At 46.9% G+C, this 21,724-nt stretch overlaps 2 protein-coding genes across 3 annotated transcripts; both read right to left on the bottom strand.

Moving 5' to 3' along the window:
- Positions 1–1,403: 1,403 nt before the first annotated feature.
- Pabpn1 (poly(A) binding protein nuclear 1) lies at positions 1,404–7,013 on the bottom strand. The gene is given in 8 exon segments (XM_027390612.2): positions 1,404–2,306; positions 3,099–3,250; positions 3,332–3,419; positions 4,359–4,465; positions 5,441–5,508; positions 6,158–6,272; positions 6,661–6,908; positions 6,911–7,013. Coding segments are annotated over 8 exon segments (906 nt in total). The 5' UTR covers positions 6,999–7,013; the 3' UTR covers positions 1,404–2,266.
- Positions 7,014–13,209: 6,196 nt separating this feature from the next.
- Positions 13,210–17,854, bottom strand: Bcl2l2 (BCL2 like 2). 2 transcript variants are annotated; one of them, XM_027390615.2, is made up of 4 exons: positions 17,744–17,854; positions 17,356–17,443; positions 16,454–16,893; positions 13,210–15,995 (listed from the first exon to the last, which is right to left on the bottom strand). In XM_027390615.2, exons 3-4 carry the CDS (start codon positions 16,883–16,885, stop codon positions 15,846–15,848), a joined length of 582 nt encoding a protein of 193 aa, XP_027246416.1. In that variant the 5' UTR covers positions 16,886–16,893; positions 17,356–17,443; positions 17,744–17,854; the 3' UTR covers positions 13,210–15,845. The 2 variants fall into 2 exon arrangements, with proteins under 2 accessions (XP_027246416.1, XP_027246417.1); XM_027390616.1 differs by lacking the exon at positions 17,744–17,854 and having other exon boundaries at positions 17,356–17,737.
- Positions 17,855–21,724: the final 3,870 nt, after the last annotated feature.

Raw genomic sequence — 21,724 nt, 5'->3', positions numbered from 1 at the left:
TTCTAAAACACATTGGTGGCTTTCCCAATACATGGTTTCCCAAGAAACATGACAAGGTTTCGGGCTTCATGGACAGCTGTTTGTGTTCCAAAGCACATATAGGTCCCAAGTAAGACATCAGAAATAGTAAATGGTAGAATGGACGTAGAGGCTAAAAATATATCTTGGGTTGGAGTGGTTAAGAGCCCTGACTGCTCTTCAAGAATACCTGTTGGTGGAGTATGGTGGTGTTTGTTTTTTGGTTTAAGACAGGGTTTCTCAGTGTAACCTTGGTTGTCCTGAAACTTGCTCTGTAGACCAGGGTCTCCAACTCAAGAGATCTACTTGCCTCTATTGGGATTAAAGGTATGGCCACCAAATTTGATTCCCAGCATTCACAGGACTAGTCCTTGGGATTATAACACCATCTTCTGGCCCCCACAGGTAGTGCAAATATGGTATACAAACCCCCAAAACCTTCTCTTGGTAACAGATACTAGATCTAGTACCCAAGATTTCAGTCTGACATTAAGACATAAAACTGCAGCTCTCAGCCAGGTGGTAGTGGCGCACACCTTTAATCCCAGCACTCTGGGAGGCTGAGGCTGAGGCAGAGGCAGGCCAATCTCTGTTAAGTTTGAGACCAGCTTGGTCTACTAGAGCTAGTTCCAGGACAGCCTCCAAAGCCACAGAGAAACCCTGTAGACAATACCCCAACAAAAAAACAAAACAAAACAAAACTGAGGCCGTCTGGCATCTAACTCAGAGATGCACCTACCCTTGCCTCCTGAGAGGTAAATGTGTGGGATGAAAGTGGCCAGGCGCCTTTTATCCCAAGTGTGGAACAGTAAGCCTGGTTCAGGGAATGATATCCTTACACTTGTCCCTGCTTATTTTGTAGTTTTGAATCCATAGAGGCACAAAAGGGTTAGATAACCCAAATTTACAAACAGTAGTCACCGTACTCGGGTTTTGTCAGGAATATACTTGTTTTAGATCTCACTACGTAGCTCTAGCTGACCTGGGGAGATCTGCTGGCCTCTGCCTCCCAAACAATGGGATTAAAGGTGTGCACAGCCCTGTCTGGCTCCAAGAGTTATTAAATCAGCGCATGCCTATAATCCAGGCACTGAGGAAGACAGGCTCTTCGGTCACCAGAACTTCAAGGACAAACAGTTCCATTATCAGCCAGGGCTACATAACTTTGTACCAAAAAACAACCATTACTCTTAATTATTCTTTCACTGGCCAGAAAACCCACCATCCTCAACTGAATGCATTATGTTGTAATTTAATTTCTACCTTAACTTACAATTGACAACCCTCTTGAAAACAACAGTACTTCTCTCTCCCCAAACTAACAACCATCTATTACTTAAGAGAAATGGTTTATAAATGGTATTTACACCCAAAGTGCCAAACAATTTTTTCATAAACAACTTTATTCATGACACATTATTTTAAAAAAAAATTCCCATCCCCTGGAAATGAGTTAAAAAAATAAACAAAATCCACCTCCCACCTCCCTGTTCCCACTTCCTCCCATTCCCTCCAAATAAAAGGGAAAAAAAGATAAAGAAAAAAATAAAACAAAACAAAAACACCTGAAAAACAAAAACACCCCAAAACTCCCCAAAACAAAGTAGTGCATTTCCCCAGGGGTATGGGGAATTTACACTGGAGCCACTGGGAGCGAGATCTTCCGGCTACAGAAACCTGCAAAGAAAGACACTCAAAACAGAAAAAGAAACACAAAAGGAAACAAAATAGATCACCAGGCGAACTGGAGGGGCAGGGAGCCCGAGGAAAGAAGGGTAGGGTGGGCGTAGACCTGGTAGGACAGGAGCAGGCAGGCAGGGACTGCAAAAGGCAGGGAGAAGACGAGGGAAGGAAACAAGCTGAACAGTTTGGTGTCCTTCCAGAGCCCTGGGTAAAAAAAAGCCCTCCTACCACCCGTGCCCACCTACCCTTGAGCAGGCCCACAGAGGGTGACGGGGAGCAGGGAAAACAAGGAGCAGCTTGCACAGTTGAGATGTGTCCATGGCGAATCCCCAGAGGGAATATGTAGCCCCTGCCCCACTCCCTGGGCCTTCCCCTACTCCCCAAAGCAGGTCCCTCCTCACAGTTAGTTATGGGATTCTCCCCCCTTCCACAGTATATCTTTTTTTTTTTTTTTAAATATTTTTTTTCCATCAAGGTCATCTTCTGTTTTTCTTTTTTTTTTTTAATTCTTTTTTTTCCTTCTTTCCTCTTTTTTTCCTCTCTCTCCTCCTAATACACACTTTTTTTAGTAAGGGGAATACCATGATGTCGCTCTAGCCCGGCCCCTGGAAGAAAGAAGGAGAGTTAGGTGTTAACATGGTTACTAGAGAGCTCAATGCAAGAAGACCCTCCCCGTGGGCCCGCAACTGCCCCAGTGACCGTGGGAGCATCTCAAAAATGAGTGCTCGCTCCCAGGAATAACAACTGGCAAACTGGGGGTCTTGAGGGGGAAGCAGGGTGGGGTAGAAATATATCTAAAGACACTGAGGGACAAGAAAAAGGATCCATTGTTTATCCAGTCTCCACAGCTCTTAAACCCTATCTGGTGAAAAGGCAGGGTTTATCTTAACATACAATTTAAATGCAAGGACAGAAGTAAAGCACAGCCACAATCCGGTGCCACTGGGCCCAATCAGACAGCTAACCTTGGAACACACTGGCATCTCAGTCCTCCCACAGGGCAGTGGGAGGATCAGTCTGCAGCTGGATGCTTCCAAGGAATCACACTTAAACCCTCCCTAACTCTGGGAAAAGTAGCAATGTTCAAGCAGTGCTCTCCCTACCCGAGGCTTTATCATTCTTAGTGTAAACACTTTCACTGCACCAATTCCCAAAGGAAGAAATCAGAGGGAGGAAACATCTCAGAACAACTTTGCCCTCATCAGTTTCTCCTCAAGAAAACACAGAACTGGCCTCCTGAACTGGCCTGCAACTACTTCCTCCCTCTGCACAAGCAGGAAGGCCAAGTCTCTGGAAGCCAAAAGGAGGACAAGGGAGCGAGGGTCCTCAGATCAGGAGAGAATGAAGCCTAAGGGCTCATGGGAGGCGGAGAAGAGGAGCAGCCCATCTATCCTGACCTGTAGACTCGACCCCGGGGCCTGCTGTTAAAACCGCTGTAGAATCTCGATCGGGAGCTGTTGTAATTGGTAGTCCGGGCACGGTATCGGGCACGCGGGAAACCCCGGTCTGTTGTACTGATGCCTGGTCTGTTGGTTCGTTTGGGAATCACCTGTAAAGGAGAGAGGACAGAAAGCCTTGGCTTCAAGGCAGAGAATCTGCACAGAACCCATAGCCAAGGCACTATGCTTACCTTGATTTGTCTTCCTCTAAACAGGGACTCATCTAAGGCCAGGGAAGTCCTCACTGACTCTTTGTCTGAGAACTCTATATACGCAAACCTGGAAAAAATAATTTGTCATTTTATTTGACAAATAGCTCACAGGTTAAACCCAACTTGTAACTACAATTAATTGGAATGCAACTTGGTAACATTTTTAAATGATTAAATTAGTTAAATAACAGTATTTATAGAAATTTCTAACTACTTTTGGGGATAGTGAACAAAGCTTGCAATCCCAGCTACTCAGCAGGCTGAGGCAGAAGAACCCAAGTTCAAGGCCTGCTCATCCTAGAGTTGACTAGCCTGGGTAGATTAGAGACCCTGTTTCACAATAAAGTGTGTGAAAACTCGTGTGAGTGCTGTGTGTGTGATGACTCAGTAACAGCACTTGCCCAGCATACATCCTGAGGTCCTCAGTCAATCTCCAGCACCACAAAAAGTAAAAAAGGTTAACAAGGCCCAGTTTGTAGCCATACAACCACAGCTGGTGTCAATTAGATGCCACCCCTTTCTAGTTTATAATCTCATTCCTGCCAGTCTTTAATATCTGGTTTCTGAAGATATTTAATATAAACTACTGATAGACACTTAATAGGCAGCAACAAAAACAAAACAAAACAAACAAAACTACTGTTTTAAGTTGTTTACTAGTCTATAGAAAATATGAAATGTAAGTATGGCTAGGAATAGTGGTGCATGACTTTTCTCCCAGGACTTAGGAGGTTGAGGCGAGGCAGGTGATCTTTGAAGCCAGACTGGTCTATAGAGCTAATTCCAGGATAGCCAGGGCAAGCTGGCTCTGGCTCCAGAAAAGCTCTTACCTCAAAAATAATTAAGTAAAAATAAATAAAAACCATGAGTTCACACTGCTAGCTCAACAGCAGAGCACATTCTCAGCAGTTCAAGGTCCTGGGTTCAGTTCCCAGCTTGGAGAGTGGTGGCAGTACGAAAGTCTAAATTGTTAAACCACAGATAAATGATCCCAACTTCTACTCACCCTTTAGGATGGCCACTAAATTTGTCACAGAGTATAGTGACACGGTTGACTGAACCACAACCATGAAAGTGAGCTTCCAGCTCTTCTGCTGTTGCACCATAGTCCACCTAAGGAAAGGAACATTGTACAAGTACTGGGAAAACTCCTGCTTGAACAGGTACCCTTGTCCACACAACTGTAGCCTGAGTCCATCAAATATTGTTCCCCTTTCTTCCAAGTCTAGAACCAGCATTTCATTACCTTTATTTATCTCCTCACAACCTTCCCCCCAAAACTCGAAATTGAAAACCAATTCTAGATTCATTTCAAACGTATTAAGTAACTCCCTCAAATGCTAGGAGTACACACCTTTCATCCTAGCACTTGGGAGGCAGAGGTAGGCAGATCCGAGTTTGAGGCCAGCCCACTCTACAGAGTGAATTCCAGGACAAACAGGGCTATACTGACAAAGAAACCCTGTCTTGAAAAATCAAAATAAAACCCTGTGTGGTGGTTTACATCTTTAATCCCAGGCAGAGGCAAGTGGATCTCTGTGAACTCAAGGCCGGCACAGCCTACAGAGCAACATAAAGAAAACCTGTCAACGCCCCCCCCCCCCAAACAACAAAAACGAATGCACTCCTATGTAGAGTGGTGGTGCACACCTTTAATCCCAACACCCACCACTTGGGAAGCAGAGGCAGGTAGATCTTTGTGAGTTCCAGGACATCCAGGGTTATTACAGACAAAGCCTGTTTCCAAAATTCAAAACCAACCCAAAAGGTACTTTTCTCAATGCCAATACTCAGGAGGCTAAGACTGGAGAATCACTTTGAATCAGCAGCCAGTATGGGCTATGTAACAAACCCTATCTTTTTTTTTTTTTTTTTTTTTTTTTGGAGACAGGGTTTCTCTGTGTAGCTTTGGAGCCTATCCTGGCACTCACTTTGGAGACCAGGCTGGCCTCGAACTCACAGAGATCCGCCTGCTTCTGCCTCCCGAGTGCTGGGACTAAAGGCGTGCACAACCAACGCTGGGCACAAACCCTATCTTTGGAAAAAAAAACAAAACAAAACCAAATCAGACTCTTCCTCCATACATACATTGCCAACGTAGATAGAACGGGCATCAGCCTCCATCTTCTCCTCAAGAGACATGATCACTGGGCCAGCTTGGAGGAAAAAAAAAATTTAAGCAGGCATATTTTCTGTTGGATCAATACATATATACCCCCACCCCCATTAGGCTAAGGTCTGTTCTACTATACCTATTACCTAGAAAAGTGCTCAGCATAGGTTTCAATATGTATTTGAGAAACTACCCTCTCAAAAAAAAAAAATCATATTTAAGAATTTACATTTTCCAAATCAAGGTTCTATTGCATTGCTTTGGCTGAAATGCCTCAAGAGTGAGCAAAACTGAATGGATTGAGCTCTGACATTTCTAGATTAAAGAAGTCCCCGACAGTCATCAGTAACCTCTAAAGGATCTCTAACTGAAAAGTATTAGACTTGAAGGTCAAACGCCAGCTGGCGATCTCCACAAGAAGGGTATAGACAGACTAAGAACAAAGACAAACACATTTATAAATGAGACAAAGGAAGACACAAGAGTATCGCCATCAAAACAGCTCATGTCTAACAAAGGTCAGCAGAACACACAATGGACTATGACCACAGCCCCTGGCCAGAAGAATTACTCAGACAAGCAGCTTCAAGGTCCCGAGCCTCTAAAGCCACATTGCCGGTCTCCCCCCCAACCCCCAACCGACCCAAAGACCCGGACTGTACGTGCAATAGCGGATTCACTCACTCACTCACCATTGCCTGGGGGTGGACTCATATTCATCTGCTTCTCTACCTCGTTTTGTAGCTCCTTTAGCTTCTCAGCCTCTTCCTCCATCTCCCTGACTCGGGCTTTGATCGCTTCTAGCTCCTACAATGAGTGAGCAGGGCATGCAGAAGGTTAACCACGGCAGGGAGTGTGCCGTACATTTTGTCTGGGCCCGGCCACAGCCATCCATGCTCGGCCATTTCCCTCGCCTCGTGCGAGGCTCGTAATTACGGGGGGGAAAAAGACAGCGCGAAAATAAAAGCCAAATCACCTTCTCTAGAGCCACCCTAGGCATCCGCGAAGCCCCATCAGCCCGCTCACGAACGGCCCCGGCCCGCCATCAGCCACGTTATTCCCCGCCCAACCCCCCCCGCCTGCCCTCCCTCCCGCCCGCCCGCCGCAGCCCGCCCGCCCGCCCGCCCGCCCGCCCGCCCGCCCGAGCTCTGGGCCTCGCATGACCCGGCCCGCTCGCTCGGCCTCGCTCCCTCACCGGGTCCTCAATGGCGCCGTCCCCGGGGTCGGCCTCGACCAGTCCCGGCTCTTCCTCCTCCTCCTGGCTGCCGGGGGCTCCCGAGCCGGGCCCAGGACCCGGAGCTCCGGGGGGGGCACGGGGCCGGGGCGGCTCCTCTTCGGGCTCGGGCTCCGGCAGCAGCTCTCCAGGCTCCAGCTCCTCAGACTCCAGGCCGTTCCCGTAGTCCCCTGCGCCCCCCGGGTCCCCCTCCCCGGCCTCCCCACCGGCCCGGGCACAAGATGGCGCCGCCGCCCCGGCCCGGAGCCCCGACCGCCCGCAGCCCCCGCTGCTGCTGCCGCCGCCGCTGCCGCCGCCATCGCCGCTCAGACTGGGGCCCGCCGCTCGGCGATTGGAGAACTGTGCCGGTCACGCCGAGGATTCATTAGTCAGCCAGCCTGCCCGTCACCCCGAGCTCGAATACTATTGGGGAGTTCTACTTGGCAATCAAACAAGACCCCACCTCTAAGGCGGGCCACTGCGCCAAATTCTGTGATCCCGGTAGGTGAAATAGGCTTGTCAATCAACACACCCCACCTCCTGTCGAGTCCTTAGGTAACAATACGCCAGCACTGTGACGACTTTCCGCTCGTCCTCCGCCCAGGGGCGGGCCCACAACATGGAGGATGCTCCGCGATTGGCCCCTGACTAGCGAGTGGAAAGGACCAATCTTCCAAACGCCTGACTGAAGAGGCCTATTCTCAGATGCCGATTGGCTTGTGAGATTCGACGTGCTGACACCCGCTGTGCGACAGGTGAACCTTGATCCCAAAAGGGTTGCCAGGCTCAAAGCTAGCGAATTCCTGAGCGGGGCGTGGTGGCACACACCTCTAATCCCAGCACTCAGAAAGCAGAGGCAGGCGAATCTCAGCCTGGTTTAAATCAAATAAAAAACACCACTAAACAACAGCAACAACCAAACCCGGCTGGGGGCTACGTGACCCGCCAGGCCCTCAAGTGTGTGGGGCCGGCAGCTGTCCTGACACTACCACTGGCCGACCACCTAACAGATCATTGTTGGAAGACAGAGGACCGAAATGGGTCAGAGATTTCTGGAAACTTGTCTAACAAGAAAAGCACCGGTAGGTGGGATGTCCTCGAAAGCGGAGGTTAGGAGGGAGTGTACTTTTCCCAATTTAGTTACTGTCATCATCCAATAAATTGACACAAGTTACAAATCTCACTAATCCTCATCCAGACCTTCTAGTTTGGAGTTCGGGTTCTGCATAGATCTTTCTAGACCCTCAACCTGCTTAGTTTCATTCAGCCTGTTTGTTTTCTTACCTACACAGTTTCAGCACCCACTTTTTTCTAACTAGGTGATGAGTGCCTGCAGACAAGGGGCCAAGTGCTGTTTATATTTGTATCCATAAGTAATGATACACTTAGCAGAGTACACGTAGTATGATTATTGGCTGATTGCAACTTCGAGGTCCCACATTTCACCTGCAGTTTCCTAGCTTTCAAACCCCTTGAAGACCCCAAAGGAATTTCTCCGTGCAGGCTCTCAAGACAGTTCTGCACCTTTAGATATCCATCAGAACTAGCCCTGGACAAGGCAGGATTCCCACACTCTAGTGGAGATCCCAGACATTTAAAGTCGTAATGAACAGTAGTACTAAATCTGCAAGAAGACTTTTTGTAGGGAGACTAAACTACAAATTTGAGACACAACCAAAAAAGTTAACTCGACTGGAGGGGTAGGCTTGGGCAAAAATACCTATAAGCAAGCCAGAGTCAGAAGTACCACTCATTACACCCCACTATTGCCTCCACTTCTTGCAATTCCTTACCTCAGGAGGTTGGGAGCTGGGAGTAGAGTCAAACTTATTCATCAGAACTAAAGTTGATCGCCGAAGCCGGACACTTCAGGAGAAAGTTCTTTTATATTGATTCTAACCAATTCAAAATTTGAAGAGTTTGCTGGCACCCAATTTAATCAAAGCAACTAACAGAAATGTGATTGCCAGATATCTTTCTACTGTGGTTTTGAGACAGGGTCTCACTACCTATTCTGGCTGGTCTGAAGCACAATATATAGCCCAGGCTGGCCTTAATCTCAGAGATCACCCTGCCTTTGCCTCCCAAACACAGGAATTAAAGGTGTGTGCTACCACGCCCATCTATTAAATACTTTTGGCAAACCCAAAGCACTGTTTCTTATATCGGATCCTCACCTTTGTAGGAAAGTACTTCCAAAACCATATTCCCCTAAATCCTTTGGAGTTTGTTTTGTTTTATTTTTCAAGACAGGGTTTCTCTGTGTTACCTTGACAGTCCAGAAACTCACTCTGCAGACCAGGCTGGCCTCAAATGGAGATCCACCTGCCTCTGCGTCCCAAGCAGGTGGGATTAAAGTCGTGTGCCACCACCGCCCAGCTCTCTCTTTTTTTTTTTTTTTTTTTTTAATGTAGCTCAGTCTGGCCTTAAACTTGAGATCCTCCTCCCTCAGCCTAAGGTTATGATTTTCTCAGCACTGTGGTACACATCTATAATCTTAGCACTTGAGTTCCAGGACTGTCTGAACTGTATAGAGTGTATCAGAGTGAGTAGCTAGAGCTACACTGTAATTACCTGACTTAAAAACAAAACAAAAAACACAAGAGTACTTGAGGACCTGAGTTCAGTTCCCAACACTCACATGGCCACAACCACCTGTAACTACAGCTCTATTGAACTCAGCATCTTCTGGCCTCCACAGGCACCAATGCACACATATTCTCTCTCTACCATACACATATACATCAAAAGTTTTTAAATCCTTTTTGTTTTTGTTTTTCGAGACAGGGTTTCTCTGTGTAGCTTTGGAGCCTGTCCTGGCACTCACTCGGTAGACCAGGCTGGCCTTAAACTCCACAGAGATCCACCTGCCTCTGCCTCCAGAGTGCTGGGATTAAAGGTGTGTGCCACCAACACCTGGCTCAGTAAGCACTCTTAATTGCTGAGCTATCTATCCAGCCCTCATCCCTATTTTACAGAGATTCTGGCATCTTCTAATGTGGTATGGCTTTACTTGTGTTAACATCTTAGATCAGACCTTACACAGAAGTGGGTGGCCGTTTGAATGAGAAAGGGCTGCTGCCAGGCTGCTTAACTTCAGCAGTTTTTGTTTGCTTGTTTGTTTTTCCAGACAGAATTTCTCTGTGAAGCCCTGGCTGTCTGACACTGGCTCTGTAGACCAGGCTGGCCTTGAACTCACTGAGATCCTAGGATTAAAGGTGTGAGCCAGCATCACCCAGCAGTTAATTTCAGTTTTGGCTGCGTAACTTTGAAAACATTTTATTTATGTGTGTGTGTGTGTGTGTGTGTGTGTGTGTGTGTGTGTGTGTGTGTGTGTGTGTTTGTGTTCTGGTGCCCACAGAAACCTGAAAGTGGCTAATCTCCTGGAGCCGGAGTCACAAGTGGTTGTGAACTACTTGACACAGATCTTGGGATGTGATCTCTACTCCTTACAATTGAGCAGCAAGTGCTCTTACCCAGTTAGACATCTCTCTAGCTCCACTGATGGGCTAACTTTACTAATTTATTTTTTTACATTTATTTGAGGTGGGGAACACACACATCTTCATACTTGTGTGGAGGCAAGAGGACAACTTTCAAGACTCGGTACAGCTTTGCTACCATGTGAGATTGAACTCAGGTTTCCAGGCATGGTGGCAGGCATTATGATCTACTGAGTCGCCTCACCAGTCCACTGAGTAATTTTTTGATAAAGGATCTGCCTATGTAGCCCTGGCTGGCTTAGAATTCATCTGTAGACAGATTGGCCCCCAGCTTTTGGTGATCATCCCACGCCCAAAATACTGAGATTGCAAGTATATATGCCCCTCACTGGGCTTGATTAGTTAACTTTTTAAATAGGGAAATATACACCCATTCACAGTGTGATCTTTCCCACTTACAAACACTACTTTCATGAATGAGTTTTACAGAAACTTTTTTTTTTTTTTTTTGGTTTTTCGAGACAGCGTTTCCCTGTGGCTTTGGAGGCTGTCCTAGTACTAGCTCTTGTAGACCAGTCTGGTCTCGAACTCACAGAGATCCACCTGCCTCTGCCTCCCAAGTGCTGGGATTAAAGGCGTGCACCACCACCGCCCGGCCAGAAACTTTTTTTTACATGCTAATAAATGTATATTTTCAATTATACCATTCATGGTTTTACTTCTCACCTTGGACATGAGTGTTTTCTTGACCATTTGATTTAAAATTAGAATATCTGCATATTCCCAACCTGGTTTTCTTTACTTAAAATAGTATTTTTAGACAAGGTCTCACATGTAGGCCAGGCTAGCCTTGAACTTCTAGAGACCTGCTTGCCACTGCACTGCCGTCATAGTACCAAGACGCAGGTGTGGCCACCACACCACACACATCTTTCTCCATAGTTGTTACTATCTTCCAACATGTTAAGAAATGTATTTAGTGTGTGTCTGATTCCCTTACTAGTGTGTAAGCAACATGTAGGCTGAGGTATCTTCCCATTCTCTTTGCCTGCATGCCTAAAGCTATGCTAAATACATAGAAAATAGTTGAACATTTTCTCTAAGAGTAAATAATGAATGAAAACAACCATACAGTTCATTATGTTTTCTGCTCAAACTTTCTGTTGTCTCTGTGTGTGTTTAACACTGGTCCTGAACTACCAATCCTCCTGCCTCTACCTCCCAAATGCTGGGATTCGAAACTGGCTGCACCACATCTAGCTTCTGGTTGTGTTTTTATTATTTATATAGTTCCCCATAACCACATTTAAAGACTTCAGCCAGACATGGTGGTACACACCTGGAATCCAGAGACTGAGTTTGCAGCTAGCCTGGACTGCTAGCAAGATCCTATTTCAAAAAAAAAAAAAAAAAAAAAAAAAAAAAAGCCAGGTGGCGGCGGCGAATGCCTTTGATCTCAGTGATTGGGAGGCAGAGTCAGGTGGATCTCAGTGAGTTCGAGGCCATCCTGTTCCAGGACAGCCAGGACTATTACACAGAGAAATTCTGTCTCAAGAAAGCCAAGAAAGAAGGAAGGAAGGAAGGAAGGAAGGAAGGAAGGAAGGAAGGAAGGAAGGAAGGAAGGAAAAGTCAGGCAGTGGTGACTTTAATCCTAGCACTTGAGAGGCAGAGGCAGTCTTATCTCTTTGAGTTCAAGGCCAGGCTACAGAGTGAGTTCCAAGACATCAGAGAAATCCTCTCTCAAAAAAAAATAAATAAATAAAAAGCAAAGAAAAAATTTATAAAGAACAGCTGTGATCTACCCATTTGTCAGAAGCAGTCAGTCTTGGTTTTGTTCCTTACGCTGACAATGAATCTTCTCTTGCAGCATGGGCTGGCTTGGAGCTGACTATGTAGTCCCAGGTGGACCTACACTTGAAGTGCTTGCACCTGAGGTACACCAGAATTACAGCCTGAGCCAGAACCACCTCAACCCAACCTCCCTACCCTCTCAGTGGTCAGAAGTTATAACTTTGCCCAACTTTGTTAAAAGTGCCACCTGGATGAGTGGCGTTTATAGAGAAACAGTCACCTGTCCCTTTGGGTAGTCTAAAGTTTAGCAATCAGACCATTATAAAGTAATATATTTAGATTAAATTGTAATGAGACTGATAGAGCAAACCTAAGACCTTCTGGATCCTCACTTGGTATTTTTCTTTTTAAGATTTATTTATTTAATATGCATAGTGTTCTGTCTACATGTAAGCCTTCAGGTCAGAGGAGGGCACCAGATCTCATTATAGATTATGAGGCACCATGTGGTTGCTGGGAATTGAACTCAGGCCTTCTGGAAGAGCAGCCAGTGCTCTTAATCTCTGAGCCATCTCTCCAGCCTCCCACTTGGTATTTCTAAAGGACAGGGATATAAAATATTCTATTTGCCATCAATTATGTCAATAAGTTATCTTTTAAAAACTCTACCTTCTGAGTAGCAATAAAGCTTTGACTCTCACTGTCTTCCAGATTGCTTGAAACTCACAGCTGAGTTCACAGCCTGTCTTTCCTTCCTTCCTTTTTTTTTTTTTTCCCCTCTGTGTAGCCTTGGCTGTCCTGGAACTCATTCTGTAGACCAGGCTGACCTCAGCCTAGCTTATGTATTTGAGAATATTATTTAAGAATCACCTCCATTAATTAATCACCTTCTTTTGCTTTCTGATGATTTGTTTAGAGACAAGGTCTCATGAAGCCTTGGCTGGCCTTGAACTCACTATGTACCTGGGTGGCCAACCTTCCTGTCTTCACCTCTTACCGCTGGATTGCAGTTGTTTGCCACCACACCAAGCCAGGATATTGGGGAGGGGTGGTGTGTGTATGGGGCCTCCCAATGTACCATATGCCTCTACCTTCTTGAGGCTCCAGTTGGTACAGAGTTCTTAGGCTTGGGTGTTGGCCAGGATAGGGTGTTGTGATTTTTTTTTTAAACCTCAATACTCCCCCAAATCCCTGTAACTCTAATTATTTTCCTAAGCAAGATCATAGCCATAAGAAATGACTGGTTTAAGGGATGTTTTAAACCCAGGCTGTACAATATAGAAGTCACAAAACCCTGTTCAGTACTTCTCATTAAATTTCTGGGCTTTATTTATTTATTTTTAATATGACCATTACATATTACACAAAAATAAAAGTCAAATGAACTTGGCATTTATAAATTATTAAATAAAAATACAGGAATATATATTTATATTTATAGAGCTTTTTCTCTTCTTCTAAACTAACCAAATCTGTTCTCCTGCCGTTTATGATTTAAAAAAGTAAAATAGTATATGTATGCCCTAGTATAAGTGGGGAGTGGGATTAATAAATGCAGGACTGAGTTACCCCACTTCCGCTCTTTCCTTGGCCTATAAGCAAAGTCCCTATTTGTCCCTTTGGGCTTTGGAAAGCAAGAACATCCTCTCCACCTATTTAGTTTTTGAAAAATTATATCCATTTCCCTCATTAAAAAAAATGAAATGGATTTAAAAATTGGGAGCCATACTCAGCCCTCTTGGCAAAGAGCTAATCCAAAGGAACTATATGGCTCTAAAGACAGTCCCTGGTTTTCCCTGACAGGAGACTCTCTGGGTTTCCACTGGCCCTTACACGAAGGGCAGAACAGGTCACAACCCCTCACTATGGTCCCATCTCTGCTAAGCTTCTGGGAATCCAGACCATGCCCTTTACCCTCTCATAACACAGCCTCTCCTTCCACCCTGTGTGAAGGCTGGAGGGCAGAGCGTGCTGGTAACCGACCATGGTTCCCGCTGCTCCTGTCTGCTAAAGGCTTCCAGGAATGCTAACTTGGGTAGGTGTCCCGTGGGAAGGGTAGAACAATCTTCCCTGAACAAGGAGGAGTACAGGCTCCAGCTGGAGCTGATGGTCTAGTCAGTGGTCTTTCAACTTTGCAGCAGCAGAGCCCTTACCACAAATAAAATCTTACCCTGAACCCCGATACATAAGACAGCTACAAGGGGAGCTGTTCTGTCTGAGGGCAAATCACCAAGCCTGTGTAGCCCTCCACTCCCTCATTTCCTAAAGGACTCCTGAGGCCACCCCTAGAACACTTCAGGGCTCTGCCAGGAGTTTGAAAACCACTGGCCTAGTTTGTCCTGAGCAAGTGAGAGCCTCGTACTCCAGCTGCTTGCTACAGACAGCTCTGAGTTTCTTAGATCAGCACACTGGAAACAGGCCAACGGGCACATGCCGTCTACCACATCCCCACAGACACTATCTAAAAGTGCAACCCCCTCCAAAGCAAAAGTCTGGACTAAACACCTGAGGCCAATTTGGTCCCACATTCTAGCAAGCACAATATGATGCCACATTCTAGGACCAAGTGAAAAGTAGTCGAGTCAGTTGTGGTCTAGCTAAGCTGATCAGTGCTCAGGATCACAGGTCCGGTTCTAGAGCACTGTGAAGGAAGTCAGCATTGAAGAGCAGCATCGTTAGCACCTCGGCAAGTGCAGCAGTGAGGTCTGGCTCAGGGCATGCATTTGGAGTGAATAATTTTCTCCCTCAAAAGAAGAAGCTATAGTCTGGATTTGTTCTAGAGGACCGGACTGTGAGTTCTAGTGTTAGCATCTTCAGAGACTCTGTATTGACAATAATACCCATGCAAAGAGCACGGCTTCAAAAGAAACAAAGTGTTTAGGTCATGGTAAGTGCTCTAGAACCCATATGCCTGGCCCCTGATAAAGCAGCACCAACACCCACCACACAGAATAAGCCAGTCAAGGAGCATCTGTCACTGTCACACCCAGGGGCTCAGAGCTGGAATGGTCCTCTCAAGGCATCGCAGACTCACTGAGACCGTTCAGGACCCAAACTGAATTCTAGATCAGCGTTTATGTCCACATCCTCTAAAAGAAAATTAGAGCCCCAATTTAGAGTCTCTGCTGCATAGAGAGGTCCTAGAAATAGGCAACACTTTAGGTACCATTGTGCCCCCAGTGGAGGGGAAGGTGGCAGGCAGGTCCAACTACTGAAGCCCCTACCAACCCAGGCTCCACAGCCTAACCCTCTTGTCAGCCCAGGTGCAAAGATGCACACAAAGGGGGGCGGTGAAGAACAAGGTCAGATGCAGAACTTTTGTCTCCAAAGCCCTGCCAACAACTTTCAGCTGTGCCAGAGCCCTCATCTAGATACAGTATTCCTCCCTCAGCCTGGAGGCACAAGGTCAAGGGTAGGGACAGAGGGGGGAAGGGCAGTGAACTGTCCCGAATTCTTGCCACTGCAAGAAGGAATGTTTTCTCTAAATATCCCATCACCAGATTCGACAAACAGCCCGGCATGCACATGAGCATCCGTGCAGCCCACAGCCATAGCCATTTCATCCAGTCACCTACTCGCCAAGCTTCCATTCCAAAGGGAGGTGAATTCTAGGTTCCTTACACCCCATTCATCTAACAGGGACACAATTCTTTAAATAGGTTCACCTTCCTTTGGAGCCTGTGTGCCCATGGTATGGGCATGAACCCTCCCACCTCCCCCCAAGCCCTGGGATGACTCCATCTCCTGGGCTCCTGGCCTCGAAACCTTCCTTTATGTCTCTCCTGGCCACCTGCCTGTCATGCTTGGCTCCCTCACACTCTACCTTTCCCTGCCCTTCTCTTCCATGACCAACTTCTTCCAAGGGCATTCTCTGTTCTGTCCCAGCTCTCCTGGCCCCTAGTCACACCTAGCCCCACCTGGCCCTAGTCTTTCTCACTTGCTAGCAAAAAAGGCCCCTACAGTGACCAGGGCCCCCAGTGCCACGGCCCCAGTCAGCACTGTCCTCACTGATGCCCAGTTCCCCTCCCGCAGACGCCGTGCCTCCTCCAGGGCCCCGTCCCCGTACAGAGCTGTGAACTCGGCCTGTGGGAGAGAAGGGAAGTAGAGAAAGAAGGAGAAAGGGATATCAGAAAAGGAGAGTGGAGAGAAAGAGGGAAGGAAGAGTTCCAGTTCCATCCACTGTGAGCACTGCCCACACCCAGGCCCTCTAGCCAAAGCTCTATTGCCTGTGAGCCCCTCAGAACCCCCAGCCCCCTGCCCAGGGTCCACACTATGTACTCAGGGTCACAACTTTTCTCTGAAGGCTCTCTTTGGGTACTGTTTCTAAAACTCTATAGTCCCTCTTCTGCTTGGAACCATGAAACCCACCCAGTGATTACTGCCTGGCAGCCCTGGAGTACAGTTAGCTTTCAGTCTGATTCCACTTAAACAGGGAAAGTCGGCCCCGATGGCTGCTTCCCAGCACAATCAGAGGCCCCACTTTCCCATGAAGACCAGCTTTGCAGAGGGATGCGTAGGGCAGCGATCGAGAAGCTTCTTACCCAGCCCCCACTGCTGTGGATCCAGTCAGCCAGGCGTGTCTCCAGGTAGGTCACCATCCAATCCTGCACTTGTCCCACAAGTGGCTCCATTTCTTTGTTGACACTTTCAGCACACAGGGCAGCCCCAAAGACAAAGAATGCCACAAGACGGCCCCAATTGGGGCCCCCTTGGAAAAGTTCGTCGGAAACCTGGGTGAAGCGTTGCTGGGCTGAGCCTGGGGTCACGTGTAGCTGAGCGGCCAGGTCAGAGAAGGTGCGCCGGAAGCGTGTCTCAAACTCGTCTCCAGCAGCCCGCATGGCTTGGTGCAGCGGGTCAGCTGCTGGGCCCTCCCCAGGGCCAGCTCCACAGACATAACCCTTCTGCCTCAGCTTATAGCCTACAAAGTCAGCCACTAGAGCCCGTGTGTCTGGGGCTGAGGCTGGGGTCGCCATCCGGGCGGCTAAAAGGGGCAAGGATGACAGACTGACATAAATATATAGAAAATACTGAGAGACCCCCAAAGGGACATTTCCTGTTTGGCCAAATTCCTGAAGATAGGTGAAATGCTCAGAGAGCACTAGGCAGGGACAAACGAGCAAAAGGATTTAAGTCACGGGGATAGGTTCAGGGCATGAGCAGCAGCTGGCCACGTATAACATGTCAAATTAGTGTGCAACAGGGCATTTTAATTTTAGACTACTACTTCAGATTCCTTTCATACGACACCAGCTGTATGACACCTCTGCACCCCCAACCCAATATACACCTTTTTGGCTACAGGAGGAGGCTTAGGACCTCCCTAGGGGCATGATGTGAAGGTGTTGGCAGAGGCACAAGATAGGGAGGGGGAGGGGGGCTGAAGAGCAAGATGAAGCAAGGGTGAAGCAAGGGCTGTACGGGGCAGAAAGAAGAGAACACTTACCCAGCCTGGATGGCAGCTCTTAGGACCCAGTGCTGGTGGCAGGGAGCTCCCAGCTGAGGCCTTTCATCCTCCCGGCCAGAGTGGAGCCCTGGAAAAGGGAAGGAGTGAGCAGAACTAGGTGAAAAGGGCCTGGCGCCTGGGTCTGGTCCGGAAAGGGCTGGAATTGCGGCTCCTGGGACTGGGCCACTGCCTCCAACGCTTTGCCAGCTGTGTGGCCGATTCCATGTTTAATGACTGCCCTCTCGGGAAACCCGGGGCCACGGGCTTCCTGCCGACACCATCTCTACTCCGGGTTCCCCAAAGTGCAGCCCAAAGGCCCGGCTCCTCCCTTTCTCCCACCCTTAGCTGGTCTCCAACCCCGCCCGCCAGCCAGGTTAGGGAATCTCACGGGTCAGGCCGCAGCCGGGATCCGGATCCGGTTGTTTCCTGGTGGAGGAGCTAGGAGGGAGGGAGAGAGGGAGGAAGGGAAGGAAGGAAGGAGGGAGGAGGGGGGGCTGGGAGGGAGGGCCCGGCGCCGGGTGATGATGGGACCCAGAGATGCGTCCAGAGAGAGGGGCGGGGCTGGGAGGCAGGGCTGGGAAGGGCCACAACTCCTGGAAGAGAGGGCCATTGAAAGGCTGTGCAGAGGCTTCGGCGACCTGTGCCGCTTGCTTACTGAGCCCGCGGCGTATCCAGAGAAACACAGCGGGCCTCAACAACTTGGTGCAAATTCAGCATTTCCGGAAGGTTTCTCCTATTCAATGCACTTGTTGAACTTCCAAGCTTTGGATTGTGTGCCTGGGAAAACAAAAGCAGTTCCCATGAACCTGGGAACAGTTCCTTGCCTTTGTGGGACTTGTAGGGGTACTCCACACACTCAGAATCCTTAATCCCGGAATGGAGCTTCAGCTAGGCATCAGGGTGCAAAGCCTTCAATTGCAGTATCCACAAGCTCTCTTCATCTTTTGTAATCAGATTAATTTTCATTTATTTTTTATCCACCCCGTGAATTGATTCTCATTATTTTAAAAGGTCAAATACTAAAAGGCACAAATGGATACAAGTTTACTAATCTTACACACCCTTTCTAAATGCAGGGTGCCAATGTTAATGTCTGGGTTTTGTTGTTGTTTGGTTTTTGTTTTTGTTTTGTTTTGTTTTGTTTTTTTTTGAGACAGGGTTTCTCTGTGCAACTTTGAAGCCTGTCCTGGATTCGCTTTGTAGACCAGGCTGGCCTCAAACTCACAGAGATCCGCCTGCCTCTGCCTCCCGAGTGCTGGGATTAAAGGAATGCACCACCATTGCCCAACTCAGTTAATGTCTGTTTTATAGATAACATGCATCTATAACTTATACTTGAATATATATGTATACTTATGTTTTTAGAGACAGGGTTTCTTCTCTGTGTAGCCCTGGCTGTCCTGGAACCCACTTTATAGGACAGGTTGGCGTCAAATTCACAGAGATCCACCTGCCTTCACCTCCGATCTACTAGGATTAAAGGTGTGAGCCAGCCCCAGCATGTGGGAGGTAGAGGCAGGTGGGTCTCTGTGAGTTCTACAACAGCTCTATAACAGTTCTACAACAGGAGGTATTCATCAGGGCGCTGATCCCCCGTCTCTTCCCCCACCCTGGACTCTTGAAGCTGGCCATTCCTTCAGTGGTTTAAAACTCTAACCAAGTTCTAAAACACCACCAAGATCAGAAAGAGGCAACCCAACTATGCTTCCTTGCTTCAGTTCTTTCTTGTTGCTTCCCCTTGCTTCTCCCACTAAGCCTTGGAGCTCCTGTTTGTGTGGTCACCAGAGAAGCCACAGTGATGATGGTAACGACACATTGTGGGAACTTATTACCCTTACCCGCTGTGTGTCCTCTGTAGGTGAGTCTGACCTTGAACTCCTAGTCTGCCTGTGCCAGCTTTCTGGATTGGTGGCATTGCCGGTGAGCCACAGGACTTTCTTTACACATATAATGTTTGTTCTCACATCATTGCTTAGGTTGGTTAACCCTTATTCCATGAAAAAGGAAACTGAGGCTTGGAAAGGTTGCCACTTGCCCAAATCCACACACCAAGGAGAGAACCAGGACTCAGATCTAAATTAGTCTGACCTGTAAGTTTGAACTTTGACAGTGTATTGTCTCAAGATGACTCTTCATTCCTTTGGCATTTAGTACAGTCATAGTCCACAGCAATTCTGGGTTCTTACTCGGCTCTCTGACGCTGAGCATACAGCCTATTCTATCTCACAGTTCTGTCCTTTCACACATACTCAGATCTTCTTTGTTCTTGGGCTGATCATTCTGGATGCCACCAGCAACACACACCCCATTTATTTTTAGACAGATCTAGTTTAAGGCTTTCATTTGCAATATGGTTTATTCCAAGACATTTACCTGAAATAAATATACTTTAGGGTTGTGTTCTGCAGTGGGGCCTCGTGTAATCCAGGCTGGTCTTGAACTCACTGTGTAGATGGAGATGGCTCAGATGAACCTTCTATCTGCACCTCTTGATTAGTGCAGGGATTATGGGAGTGTACCCCACAGTGAATTTTTTTATTACTCACCTTAAGAGACCCTAATATATTTCTGTCTGACTTTTTATTTTAAGCTCTTTGTCAGCCAGGGCTGTGGTTTATTCAAATGTGTGTCTTCATGTTCAAATAAGCCAACAGCAAATGTTACTAAATGAATCAATTTAGACACCTCTGGCCAGTCTCTGAGCAGTTCCACTCAGGTGTTTAAAGATTATTGCAGTTGCTGTTCAGGAAATAAAGACTCAAGGTCAGTGTGAGCACTCAGGACCCAGTTGTCAGACTTCTATCTATATAAGCTATATACCTCAAGGATCCTCACAGCCCCACACTACAAAGCCAAGGCAAGATAGTGCAAGCTGTAAACAAGGCAGCAGACCCTTTGCCAAAAACTTGAGGCCATAAACTCTCCAGGAACCACCTTGGTTTTACATCAGTGACATGTTATTTCATCAGAGCAAGGAGGATCCCTTTAAACTGCCTGACTGTAACATTAATTAGCGTACAATTATTTTACACCTTAAGACATAAAGTATGTTCATGCATTTTATGTGTGAAATAAGAAACAAAATTCAATATGGTTTTTAAAAACGAGTCCTAGCTATTACTGCTATGTTTAAAGCTGCTGTGAAAACATACACAGGGATGAACTGTATAATAATAAGATAGCATAAGTCTGTTTATTTCCACTTGAGTTGCTTGTGTTTCATTTTGTTAAATCATCCTGTTATAAATCTAGAGACTTTAACTAGCTCGGTGGTAGAGTATTTGCCCAGCATGCATGAAGCCCTGGGTTCAAAACTTAGCACCACAAATAAATAAATGAATTTAGGGAGTTCATTTTTTTTCTTCACATTTTCTTTCTTTCTTTCTTTTTTTTTTTTTTTTTTTTTTTTTTTGAGACAGGGTCTGTCTACATAGTTATGGCTGTCCTGGAACTCACTATATAGACCAGGCTACTTGCCTCTGCCTCCTGACTGCTAGGATTAAAGGCATACATATGCATCACTATTCCTGGCCTCTTTTATTATTTATTTAGTTCTTTCTTTCCTTCCTTCCTTCCTTCCTTCCTACTTCCAGACAAGGGTTCTCTGTGTAACAGCCCTGCCTGCCCTGGAACTCACTTTGTAGACCAGGCTGGCCTCAAACTCACATAGATCTGTCTGCCTCTGCCTCCTTAGTGTTGGAATTAAAGGTGTGTGCCACCACACATGGCTTTATTTTAGGTTTTTAAGATAGGGTTTCTCAGTGTAGCCCTGGCTGTCCTGGAACTCATTCTGTAGACCAGGTTGGCCCAAAACTTAGAGATCTGCCTGCTTCTGCTGGGATTAAAGGTGTGAGTCGCCATGCCCAGCCCATTTCATTTAAAAATACGTATTTTTTTATTTTATTATGTGGTTGTTTGTGTCCACGTAGGGTCTATGCTTACGTGAGTGCAGGTGGCCTTGGAGGCCAGAAGGGGGCAGCAGATCCCGTGGAGCAGTGCATGTTCTTAGCACTGAGCCATTTTTTCAGCTCCGTAACTTCCACTTTTATATTAGATGTCAACATTATCATTTAATGAAAATACTAGTATCGTCATTATCTGTTTTAATGTATAAGAACTAAATGACTAAGAGAACCTAGCCCCACAATTAGTAACTATGTGACACCGGGCAAGATGTTTTCCCTCCCTCCCCATCTCTCAACTTTCTCTCTGTAATATGTTAACAATTACTGTAATCATGCCTAGTGTTTTGTGTTGTAAACCTCTGTAGAGAGCAGGGGAGATGGGGCAGCAGTTAAGAGCACATAGCACCCTTCTAGAGGACCCTAGTGGATTCTCAGCGCCCACTTCTAGCAGCTCACATGCACCT

The sequence above is a fragment of the Cricetulus griseus genome, assembly GCF_003668045.3.
Source record: "Cricetulus griseus strain 17A/GY chromosome 1 unlocalized genomic scaffold, alternate assembly CriGri-PICRH-1.0 chr1_1, whole genome shotgun sequence".
Classification (NCBI taxonomy): domain Eukaryota; kingdom Metazoa; phylum Chordata; class Mammalia; order Rodentia; family Cricetidae; genus Cricetulus; species Cricetulus griseus.
Note: the sequence above shows the minus strand (reverse complement) of the source record. Positions and strands in the feature narration are given on the sequence as shown.

Excerpts from the sequence above, each read along its gene's own strand:
- Bcl2l2 (XM_027390615.2), bottom strand. The coding sequence starts at position 16,885 with ATGGCGACCCCAGCCTCAGCCCCAGACACACGGGCTCTAGTGGCTGAC. Across the intron at positions 15,996-16,453 it reads TCCACAGCAGTGGGGGCTGG|GCCGAGTTCACAGCTCTGTA; the intron begins GTAAGAAGCTTC and ends TCTCTCCCACAG.